At 40.5% G+C, this 12,102-nt stretch overlaps 2 protein-coding genes across 5 annotated transcripts in view; one reads left to right on the top strand and one right to left on the bottom strand.

Annotated features, from left to right (window-relative positions):
• FKBP15 (FKBP prolyl isomerase family member 15) overlaps positions 1 to 3,680 on the bottom strand; it is a 73,703-nt gene extending 70,023 nt beyond the window's left edge. For both annotated transcript variants that reach the window (XM_053565497.1, XM_053565505.1), the window contains exon 1: positions 3,485 to 3,680. In XM_053565497.1, coding sequence (XP_053421472.1) covers positions 3,485 to 3,537 — 53 coding nt within the window. In that variant the 5' untranslated portion in view covers positions 3,538 to 3,680. The remainder of the gene's footprint in view (positions 1 to 3,484) is intronic.
• A 153-nt stretch (positions 3,681 to 3,833) lies between these two features.
• Positions 3,834 to 12,102, top strand: part of SLC31A1 (solute carrier family 31 member 1) — a 46,416-nt gene continuing 38,147 nt past the window's right edge. For all 3 annotated transcript variants that reach the window (XM_053565563.1, XM_053565577.1, XM_053565572.1), the window contains exon 1: positions 3,834 to 3,973. The gene's annotated coding sequence lies outside the window, so the exon portion shown is untranslated. The remainder of the gene's footprint in view (positions 3,974 to 12,102) is intronic.

Genomic DNA, 12,102 nt, shown 5'->3' with positions numbered 1-12,102 from the left:
CATTTACATTGTGCCAATATGTTAATATATTCTGGATTCTTTTGTTGGTACAGTATTTTTCTAATGAATTGTGGCATTAACCAGCTCCTTCAATAGTAATAATAACAGCACATGGGCAGATCTGGTAGAATCTGCCTGTCTGATTTGAAATCCCGGCTCTATTAGTTTCTACCTATGTGGCCGTGGCCAATTTACTCTGAACTTTTTCCATTTGTAAAATGGTTATAATAGTAAAAAATAACTCAGAAAGCAGAAGGGAGGAATAAATACCATAATGTGTATATATTCCTTAGTATAGTTGCTGGTACTGAGCAACCATGCTATGTGTTTTATATACCTATTAATTTAAAATATCAGCTCAACTCAGATATCCCTGTAGTGGAGGGAACGTGTGATTTATGCAAAAATTGACCTGCAACAGTAAACTGATATTAGCAAAAAATGGAAGTGGGAAAGTCTCAAAGATCTTCTAGGATGAACCTCATTATTTAATAAGTTGGGATATGATGGGATAAGAATAAGAGGTAACTTGTCCAAAGTTACACTGCTGTTCGGGACACAACCACAAGAGGGACTTTAAGTAACAAATGTAAACATTGTAACCTAATCATTTGTATCCTCATATTAATCTGAAATTAAAAAAATAAATCACACTCCTATCTGGGGGCAATTAATACTAGAATTTGGACTTTTCCATTTCTTCTGCAGAACTTAAAATGCTTTCTGATGATCAGTTCTAAATTTTCTATTTTTCCACTTCCATACTGGTGATTTATCATTATTATGCTAATCATATTTGCCTACATATACCTTTTATATAATCTAAAACAAGTATATGTGGGTATGTACATATATACAGATATAGACATATATAAACACTAAACCTGCCAGTTACACAAGCACACACACAGTGCGCAAAAAATGTATACACACTTATGAAAGGAAAAAACTGTTAAAATTTTAATACTCAAGGACAGGCACAGCGGCTCATATCTAAAATTCTAGCACTCTGGGAGGCTGAGGAGCAAGGATCCCTTGAGCACAGGAGTTTCAGACCAGCCTGAGCAAAAGCAAGACCCCATCTCTATAAACACAGAAAAATTAGACAGGTGTTGTGGCAGGCACTTGTAATCCCAGCTACCAAGAGGCTTAGGTGGGAGAATATCTTGAGGAGTCTGAGGTTGCTGTGAGTTAGGCTAATGCCACTGCACACTAGCTTGGGCAACAGAGTAAGACTCTGTCTCAAAAAAAAAAAAAAAAAAGTAATAGTCAACTCACTTTTGACTTCTGCAATGACAAGAGACACAATATACAAGATAATGAACATTATTGGCATATACTGAGTGTTACAATTGTAATAGTTTTTCCTTTCTTAAAATGTGTATACATTTTTTGGCACTGTGTGTGTGTGTGTATGTGTGTGTGTGTGTATGTATGTGTATAAAACATTAGCCCCTTAAAAATGCTTTTGGATAATTGTTACTGGGTTGCCTTTATTCTACCACTAAAACAGAAGTTTCTTAAGGGCAAAAACTGTGCCTTACTCCCATCTGTATTTGTTGAAGCTAAGTCCCATGCACTTAGCAGGCATGCACATATTTCTTCATTTCAAAGACACAATGGTAGAAAAAGGATTAAAACAAAAACGAACCAAAAAAGCAAGCCTCCTGATTACTACTACTGGGTTAACCATGGGCTTTAAGAGGCTCAGAAATTCTGAAGGCAGATTATCAGTCATTTAGATACTCCCTCTTCTATTTGGCCTATATATCCTTAATGGACTCAAATAAGTCTTAAGTTTAAATCAAAAGACTTAAAATTTAAGTAAGTTTATTTCCAGTAAAGCACAAAAGAGGAACCAAAAAGCAGCTGCAGTGTTCACTAACATACATTTTACTTCCTTAGAGAAAACCAAAGAAGGAATAGCTAGATCAGAGAATACTGGCGAAACTTTCCATGTTCTCAATCTTAAATTTGATTCTGTTTTCCTGGTTATTTTTAAGAACAAAAATTAATTCTAACTTTCTCTGCTAAGTCTTTTATCATCAAATTATCTGTTGTCTATGTCTAAGAGCACAGTCACATGCCTAGAATTTAAAAGTGTCTCAGATCCTCGATAAGCCTGCTCAGTAAAAAAGAATTGGTGAGCCACCAAGAACTTATCTTGGGCCAGGAAATCTGGAAAAGAGCACATGACTATCATTGCCTACTCAGTAATTTTCAGTCATGTTAGACTGCTTGTTGCATGTTAATTAGAAGCCTTAACATTTCCTTTACAGACTTCCCCCAAGTACTTTCACATAGTTAAGAATATGAATTGAAATTATACCTTGGAAATTTTATATAGTGGCCTAATATACAACTATACACAATCATTAATTCAAACAGTCAACAGCAGCAGGGCGACTGAAAGATACGGAGATTTTAGTGAACGTTTGGATTGAACAGGGGAAAAAAGGAATCAAAACATACACTACAGCTTAATTCTAAAGTAACTGAGTAATGAAAGAATTCAAAGTGGAACTAAGTGAATGCAGGCCATCTAAAGTAGGGATAGGAGCGGCAATGTGTGGTGATACTGAACAGGACTTAAGGATAGGTAATACAGAGCTAGTTAGTGTAAGGCAAAAGATCCTATTTAAGACCAAAAGAAAGCCTGTGTTATTTTATGGTCCATTCATGTATTGATCTCTCCAAGAGATCTAGAAGCAACTTAATAGCAGAGCACAGCAGCTTAATCATCTTTGTGACTTCATAGCATCTAGCAGAATAAGGGACACATGTTGGTGCATTGGTCATTTTTCAGTATATTCTTCAGCATGCACAAAATCTGTTAAGCAGATGTTCAAAGAAAGGCTGTACAAAGGTTAAAGCTTTGGACAGAGCCAATATGTCCACTGACACACACACACACCACAAAAAATAGAAAAACCTAACCTGATTACCGAAAGAGACAAAACCCTGCGTCTCTTTGGAAAAAACCTTCAATTCCAGGCCAATTTAGTATATAATGTTTGAGGGCAGGAAATAATGACCAAAGTCTCTTACGTTGGTTTAAAGCTTTAGAGTTTACAAAGTGCAATTTCGCACTATTATTCATTCAACATGCACTTCCTGAGCATAATGTGCCAGTGTTGAGCGCCGGACAGAGATGAACAACATAAGCAATCCCTGTCCTGTCAAGGCTCATAATCCAGTAGGTTCGCTATGCAAGAACAAAGAAAACATGCCTAGCTGTGGGTTCAAGAAAGAGAAAGCATTTATTCTGCCTGGGACTATGGAATAATGGAAAGCACTAACAGGTGACATCAACAAACTCAGCACAGTTGCGCGCTCTGCCTAGCTTCTGAGAGGTATAGCACCGGAATATGGCAAGGGTCTGGATCCGGAAGTTGGGAAGAGGCCTAAGACAGACCCACTCCCTCCAGCGACCCGCCGGTCTCTCTCAGCCACGCCCTCTGGCTCACGCTTCTCAGTCACTCACCCGCCGCTGGGTGAGAGGAAGTCGGTGTCGTCCTCGTCCCCAGCACCAAACATCGTGTTCGCTTACTCCTGGAAGCTGGGAGAAAACCGGACGTTCCCTGGGACCAGGGCCTGTCACCGCAGACGTCGTAAAACGCCGCGGCAGCGCGCTGCTTGCCGGCAGGGAGAACTCTCGCACGGTTACTCCGCGAAAAGTAGTCTAGCCTTGGAGAGGTGGGGCAAAGGCAAATAAGAGGTTCTATCTCGGGGCACGCGCACGGCTTGACGTCAGGCCTTTCCAGCCCTAGGAGGGGGCGGGGCTCCAAAGTTCTTGCGCCAGCATTGGTCGGTGGGGCAGGGGGCGGGGCAGGGGCGGGAATCCTCGGCCTCGGTGGCGGTCGTGGACACGTCGAGCCAGGCAGAAGTGGAGGGGGCTTCTGAGGAGTCGGGAAGGGGTGACAGGTTAAGATTCTGAGAGCGAGGCGCCAGTGGCTGGACTCGACCTAGGAAGGTAAGGCCTCCCCGTCCTCTCTCGCAACCCTGGCATCGGCACCGTCCTTTTCCCTCCAGACAGGATCCTGCTCGCCACTCTTCTCAGCTCCGCGGAAGAAGGAACCCGGGACTGGGAAGATTGGAGATCTGGGCTTCGGCCTGACCCCTGGAGTGACCTTGCGGCTGGGTGCTCGGTGCCTCAGTTTCCCTGTCTAGGAAACAGGCCATTTTTGCTTCCATGTGCCGGCCGGTCCAGAAGCTTTTAGACCTCAGAGGTCGTCCAATTCCATCCTGATCTCCTCGTAATCTCAGAATTTACAGATAGGGAAACGAAGGAACTGAGCACTTGGCGTGCGTGACTAGTCCGAGGTCACAAAGAGTAAAGGGCAGACTGAGACTGAACTCCTGGTCCTTTGATTCAAGTCTGAGTGAGCTGATGGGTGAACAAGAATCTTACTAGCCCTTAAACACTGTTCCCTTACAGAGTGGTTGTTGCTAGACAATGTCATACATCTTGAGGTAAGTCTCCTTTCTAGAGTCCACCTGTATGCCACACAGGTGAGGTGCAGGGGAGCCAAAATATTCTGGGGTGGGTAATGGGAAGGAGGCAACTTTGGAGGCAGAAAAACCCCAGTCACAGCCTCTGGAGTTTGCTGAGTCTTCCAGCGACAGTCCTAAATCAACAGCAATTGTTGCCGACTCCTCTGCCGTCAAATTCCACCCTTTTTGTATTTTACATAAGTATTTCTTTGGTTAACCTAGTATCATTCTTGGAAGAATCTCAGGATAGGCCAGGTTTTGCCAAGGTGTGGATAATTAGATAGTGTCCAGTGTAACTACATTTCCACAGATCTCACTGGAGTTCTTACACTTAGGGCTTCCCCTCTCCATCGGGTTGGTTCTACAGGTGTCCCTTATCTGAATATTTTAATCTGTTAATATGAAATTGAAGTGACCTGATTGGTAGTTCCCTCCCAGAGAATTTTGCACCTCTTGGCATGTCCCCTGTTCTGCTTTTTATTACAGTTTGCATACTCCTAAATTGTAAGGCTTCATGCCCATAATGGGGTCCCAATTCTTCATTAGATTGAATAATAGAATTCATCCTTGTTCCCTTATTCCTTAATTTATAATCTTAGGATCTTTATCCCTTGTCACCCAGAGAGCCCAATGAGAGTTCTTGCCTTTTATAAGTAGCTTCCAGAAAGGTAAAAATGCTGTAATGGCTGTGAACTCTTTGGGTTGCTTAGTCTCTTTTGTTATTCGAAGGTGACTGTACTATTGTCTAAACTCTAAAGCTCCAGGGAGGGAGAAGAGTGGAATAGGATGACTAGAAATATTGCATGTAATTATAATTTTTGTAAGTAAATTAGTCCTCTGTTTAATGGAAGATAAGGCTCTTGGTCTGTTTCTTGTGTTTATAGATTGAGATGGTTTGAATGAAGGCTGACAGTTGCAATGATGCACCTGGAATCTAATACTAGAACTGGAACCTGTTGCAGTAGGTCTGTTTAGAGTGTGAACTTGGCTCCCTGGGAAAATGGAGGGGGGCGGTGATCTAGATAAGTGCTTTAGCACTTCCTAACACCTCTCCCCAGTTCTGGTCACTGTCATTGCACCACTGAAATATGTGAGTGGTACTTAAAAAAAAAAATGCTAAGGGAATATTTGAGCCCTTAGCTTGCATTTTGGGATGGAAGTGTTTTTGTCCTGAATGTTAGTAGTCTTTTTTGGGGATGGGAACACCACAAACATGCATACCCAGATGTGTAGGAACACTGCTGCTGATCCTCATTGGCAATATGAGGAAGAGAACGATGATGGTGAATCTTCCTCAGACTTTGAACTGCAAAGTTGAGTACACCCAAAAAGCCAATGCTTTTTTTGAGGGGGTAGGAGGGAGACAGATTCTCACTTTGTCTCCCTCAGTAGAGTCCCTCGATGTCATAGCTCACAGCAACTTCAAATTCTTAGGCTCAAGTGATCCTCTTGCCTCAGCCTCCCGAGCTAGGACTACAGGCATTCACCACAATGCCTAGCTATTTTTTTAGAGATGGGGGTCTCAGTCTTGCTCAGGCTTGAACTCCTGAGCTCAAATAGTCTACCTGCCTCAGCCTCCCAAAGTGCTAGGATTACAGGCTTGAGCCACCGCATCCTGCTCTGTCTCATTCTTACTGTTTTGTAAATTTAGCTCCCACCCTAAAGATGCCTATCTTAAGTAGTTTAGGTGTATTGATTTAGGAGATTAATTTTTAAATTGGAATGTTGTATATTCCTATGGTCACTGAATTATAGTAATTATTATTTAAAATAAAGGTTAATGTGGTCTTTAAACTTTTATATAAAAAACTCTGATTTTGGAAATGAAAGAACAGAATAGTCTTCGAAAGGCTACTCTCACTATTCTCCAGAATCCTGGCCTTCTGACAAATAAGGTTTGGTGAGGCTCGGTGCCGATGGCTCAAGCGGCTAAGGCACCAGCCACACACACTTGAGCTGGGTTCGAATCCAACCTGGGCCCGCCAAACAACAATGACGGCTGCAACCAAAAAATAGCCGGGCGTTGTGGCAGGCGCCTGTGGTCCCAGCTACTTGGGAGGCTGAGGCAACAGAATTGCTTAAGCCAAGGAGTTGGAGGTTGCTGTGAGCTGTGATGGCATGGCACTCTAACCAGGGTGACAGCTTGAGGCTCTGTCTTAAAAATAAATAAATAAATAAGGTTTGGTGAACCTATCCCAGTGTCTGCAGATAGGCTGACAGTGTCAGGCAGCTGGACCATTTTCATCCAGTAACACGTTGTCTTCCTCAATTAGTATATCTTCAGATTGGTAATCTTGGACTAGGATTCAAGAAACTTGAATTCCTGTCCCAAGTTGCCTTCTAACTCAACTCTGAGCTTGGGTAAGACTCCCTAAACACTTTGTAAAAGGAGCAAATTAGACCTAAACATCTACTGAGTACTGCTAGGGATACAAAGGTAAGTAAGGCACCCTTGTTTCTTTGTTTCGCTTAAGTACATACCTTTTTTTTTTTTTTTTGAGACAGAGCCTTAAGCTGGATAGAGTGTGGTGGCATCACAGCTCACAGCAACCTCCAACTCCTGGGCTTGTGATTCTCTTGCCTCAGCCTCCCAAGTAGCTGGGACTACCAGTGCCCACCACAACACCTGGCTATTTTTTGGTTGTAGTTGTCATTGTTGTTTGGCAGGCCCGGGCTGGATTCGAGCTCTGGTGTATGTGGCTGGTGCCTTAGTTGCTTGAGCTACAGGCACCAAGCCTTAAGTGCATGCCTTTTAGATGTATTCATAAAATTCATTGACCTCCTGAAGTTTGACCAGGAAGCAGCAGTTTTAATAATTCCTTTCAAATTATGAGCAGTTTTGTAGGAGATGACAATCTGTGTATACAGGTATTCCCATACTGATCTATATGGGTAAAATGAATAGTTTAAAATTATAACTAAGTTATATCACAGGTAGGGTGACAGGGATACAAATTTATTTATTTTTATTTATTTATTTATTTTTTTTTTTGCAGTTTTTGGCCAGGGCTGGGTTTGAACCCACCACCCTCGGCATATGGGGTCAGCACCCAACTCCTTTGAGCCCCAGGCGCTCCCCTATGCCTGGCTATTTTTTTTTTGGCTGGGGCTGGGTTTGAACCCGCCACCTCTGGCATGTGGGACCGGCGCCCCACTCCTTGAGCCACAGGTGCCGCCCTTTTTTTTTTTTTTTTTTATTAAATCATAGCTGTGTACATTGATATGATCATGGGGCATCATTCACCAGCTTCACAGACCATTTACCAAGTTTCACATATACCCTTGTAAGATGCACCGCTGGTGTAATCCCACCAATCCCCTTCCCTCTACCCACCTCCCCCCTCCCTCCCCTCCCTTTCCCCCTTCCCCCTATTCTTAGGTTGTAACTGGGTTATAGCTTTCATGTGAAAACCCTAAATTAGTTTCATAGTAGGGCTGAGTATGGGATACAAATTTATATAGAGATTCTGGGGAATCAATATCACAGTTCTATTTACTCAGTAATTTTTAGAGCCATTTGGTGGTTAACTAAAAAATAAGCTAAAGCAGGAAATAATACAGATATTGGCTACATATATTTTTATTTTAACTGAAAACATAAATATTCTTTTTGCCTTTCTTTTGACATAAGGCCTCAGTCTTTTCTTGGAGTGTGGGATCAAAAAACTACAGCTTAGAGGCCAAATCTTATCGCAGCCTGTTTTAGTAAATAGTTTTATTGGAACACAGTCCTGCTCATTTGTTTGGATATTGTCTATAGATACTCTTACCTATAAAGAAGAGTTGAATAGTTGCAACAGAAACTTCATGGTCAACAATACCTAAAATGTTTATCATTTGGCCATTTACAGAGCTTGCCAATCCCCCTGGTCTATATCATCTTTGGTATTTTTAACATGGAGTGAGTAAATTCACCTACAAAGCAGTCTGAGTGCATAATCTTTGTAGGTGTTTATGAAATTTCCCCAGCCTTAACAGTTGTCTCTCTCATACCTAATAGCAAACTTGTTTGTTATCTGTGTGACTCACCTTTGTCTAGTCTTTCGAAAGCATTCAACATGACTTTATAGAAACAAATACTTAAATTCTTAAGCTCTGGAGCCAAATTGCTTTCTGCTTTATTAGTTGTATAGGCCTTGGGCTGAGTTTCTGCCTTTGTAAAATGGAGATAATTATAGTATCCATTTCTTAGGGTTCTTGTGAAGATTATGTGGGTTAATTCATGTAAAGCACTTACAACCATGTCTGGCAAATAGTAGGTACCTGATGTTAACTGCTGTTAGTGAAAGCACATGTAATGAGAATAAGATGGAGTCAGTCAGGCTAGGGCCAACATGACACTGCTGATCTGGTCACTTCAGGTCCCTAGCGACTTTTACCTCCTGTCTCCCATTAACTTTTGGATTCGAATGTTGTAATAGGTGGCTGAGTTATGCTGATTATTATTGAAAATAAGAGTTAATGTGGTCTTTGCTTTGAACTTTTATGTATAAAACTGTGGTTTTGGAAATGGAAGAACGGAACAGTCTTGGAGAGGCCACTCTCATTGTTCTCCAGAATCACTGGCCTTCTGACAAAGTTTGGTAGACCTGTCCCCATCTCTGCAAATTGGCTGACGGTGACAGGTGGCCGGACCTCTTCATCCAGTAACTATCATTTTTTCTCTTCTCATTTATAGTTCATTGCTTTACACAATAATTAAATTACATATATACAATAAATAATAAGCACAACTGGCATCAATTGGTTTATGAACATAGGCAACACCCTTGATAAACATATAGTGTCACTGAGGAAGACACCAGAAGTATTGCATCTTGGAAAATAGCCCAGCCAGTGTGTTGTCAGTTAAGTTGGTTAATAGATCTCTGTGAGATAGTTTGTTAAGACTGTGAGACAACAGTACACATAGGGAAGTAGGGGATTAAAACTGAAAAGGAATCCAGGGCTGTATTTGTTAAATTCCTTGATGGCCAAGGTGACAAGTTTGTACTCAGCTCAGAAAGAAATGGAATTTTTTGTTCTAAATGAACATGATTGACATTAAAAAATGCAAATGGCTTACGAATAAATCAAGTAGAAAGTTAAAGTTTCCCCAGCCCCATTCCTTGTCATTAACCACTTTGTTTTTCTTAACCACTTCGTTTTTCTCACGTCCCTAGAACATGGGATCCTTGTGAGAAATGAATGAGAAAAGGCATGGTGAGCACAACTTGAGGCACTAGTACTAATCTGTTAAAGGTTTCAACTCTGTTCTCTTTTGGATTATAATGCCAATTTTTAATTGAGAAAGAGAAGGCTTCCAGACCAAATGTGAATTAAATGAAATGACTGCTGTGCTCTAAAATTATCATTGTATACTACACTCAGGAGAGTCTGATTCTTGAATGTTTCTTGCTTACTTCTAACTTGACTCTGCTGTTCAGTCCTCTTTGTGCCTTCCTTACCAAAAGTGCTGCAAGAGAGAAAGAGACGATATAATCATTGCTAGGAAAACACAGTGTTTACAGTGACAGGATGACTTCGGCTACTAGATGAGGTCAGATAAGTCAGTGACCAGGCTCTACCTATTAAAGTTGACAAGGCAGGTGTTATGACAAAGGAAAGGGGTAGGAGGGAGTCGCTAATGCCTGTCCTCCCACATTCAGCTCTTAGCATAACAAAGCCATTTTAAAAGCTCAAAAGTTTTCTGCAGTTTTGTGACTGAAGTATGACAAGTCATCAAAACTCTGATACTTGATACATTACAATGAGCAGTTTATGCCAAAAGAAATCTTATAGTAAGGACTGGGAAGGAAATGCTTTTGAAGTTCTATTGCTTTGAGTAATATCATTTCATGATTTAGGTAACATCCCCAAGCAGAGGAGGGGCCCATCCTTAGGAATGCAAAGCCCTGCAGAGAAGGAAAGGGTTCAGGAGGGTCCACCCTACCTCTTTTCCTTTACACAATGGCCCTAGGCTTTTGTATACAACCTGCTTTTGTAGGCTGAGGACATTATGCAATACAGCATAATGAGATGGAAGCCTTCATCTCAAAAGTAAATATGAGAAATGATTTGGAGGGAACATGTAAAGAGAGCAAAACTCTGGCAACCAGGGACATGTTTTAAAGGAGCTTTCTCAGACAGGATGAATCTTTCCTTAGATAGTGGAGTTATTGTAGAACTATGATGAGTGTTTATGTAACTCTGAAGCAGTTTAGAGCAGCTAGGATGTGGTCATTACAATTTATGGAATGAAAGACAGAAATCCTATAGTTATATTTCTCTCTTCTACCTTTTCTGATGGCCTTTTGTCAGCTTGTAAATAACATGTCGGTTATATATATCTTAGTGCATTTCATGTTATATTTTAATTATATACATGTTTCCCTCTTCCACCAGATTGGGCTTCTTCTTTTTTTTTTTCTTCAGATTGGGTTTCTTGAGGATAAGGGTTCATCATAGTACCTTCATTCAGTAGGTATACAATAAATATTGAGTGAATGAATGAATTGCCTGAGTTCCTTGGGGTCACACAGATTATAAGGCCCAAGAGCCTAGAACCTAAGTCTTCCGATTCCTAGCCCAGTACTATTTCTACCATACCATGCAATCTCTATCTGGAGTATTGGACAACTTTTCTCATTTTCACTTGCATTTTCTTTTATTGCTTTTTAATTAAATCATTTATTAATGTTTTGATGGGACATAATTTCCTATTATCTTGTGTAATGTATTTAATTGCATTTTCCTACTGTGCAATAAAAGAAAGCAACAATTGAGGTGTTTCCTAGTTTCTGCTTCATACCATATTCACAGACAAACCAACATTATAATCTAGACAGATAATTGAAATACTGTATAATATAACTAAAGGAAAGTTTAAACAAGAAGGACCATTGTCTGCTTTTGCTTATAATAAGAAGGTAGCTAAAGCAATGTCTATGTATCTGACTAGCCAGTGTTCTTCAAATCAAATTACAAAAGGCTGTATGCATTAAGACACTTGAAAATAAGCCCTATGTAACTTGAACATCTCATTTCAGAGATTAATTTTCTCAGCTAATGAGCAAGATATAATTAATAATTCATATTCGTTATACCTTAGGAAATATTTGACATATATTACTTTATTTGATCCTTACAGTCCTATTGAGAATAGCAGTCTTTTCATTCTGTTTTGCAAATGAAGAAAATAGTTCTTTTTAGGTTTGTGTGATTTGCTTAATGTCGCATGGCTAATATGTTATAAACTTGGATCCAGAGAGCTCAGAGTTCCATAATGCCTAGTATAGTGCTTTCTCTACTTTAAGATACTTTCTATAAAACACTCTGAAATCTTTACGTAAATGATACTAAAGCACTCGTAGTTAGCAGACTGGAAATGTGTCAAGGCTACAAAAGGATCCAGTAAGAGGAGTGTGAAAGGGTGCATCTCATGATTGCAGATTCCAGGACGTGGCTTAACCAGCAACAAAAGGTACCAGAAATGAATTATAGTAGCTGGAAGAGCCACTCCCCCATTGGACTTAGGCCTTTCTATCATTGCATAACTAAAAGACCTTTTCAGTTTGTTTGTTTGACATATCAAATTAGAGTTGTCCTATTCGGACCAGGCAAATAAAA

Source organism: Nycticebus coucang, chromosome 2, assembly GCF_027406575.1.
Source record: "Nycticebus coucang isolate mNycCou1 chromosome 2, mNycCou1.pri, whole genome shotgun sequence".
NCBI classification, from domain to species: domain Eukaryota; kingdom Metazoa; phylum Chordata; class Mammalia; order Primates; family Lorisidae; genus Nycticebus; species Nycticebus coucang.
Note: the sequence above shows the minus strand (reverse complement) of the source record. Positions and strands in the feature narration are given on the sequence as shown.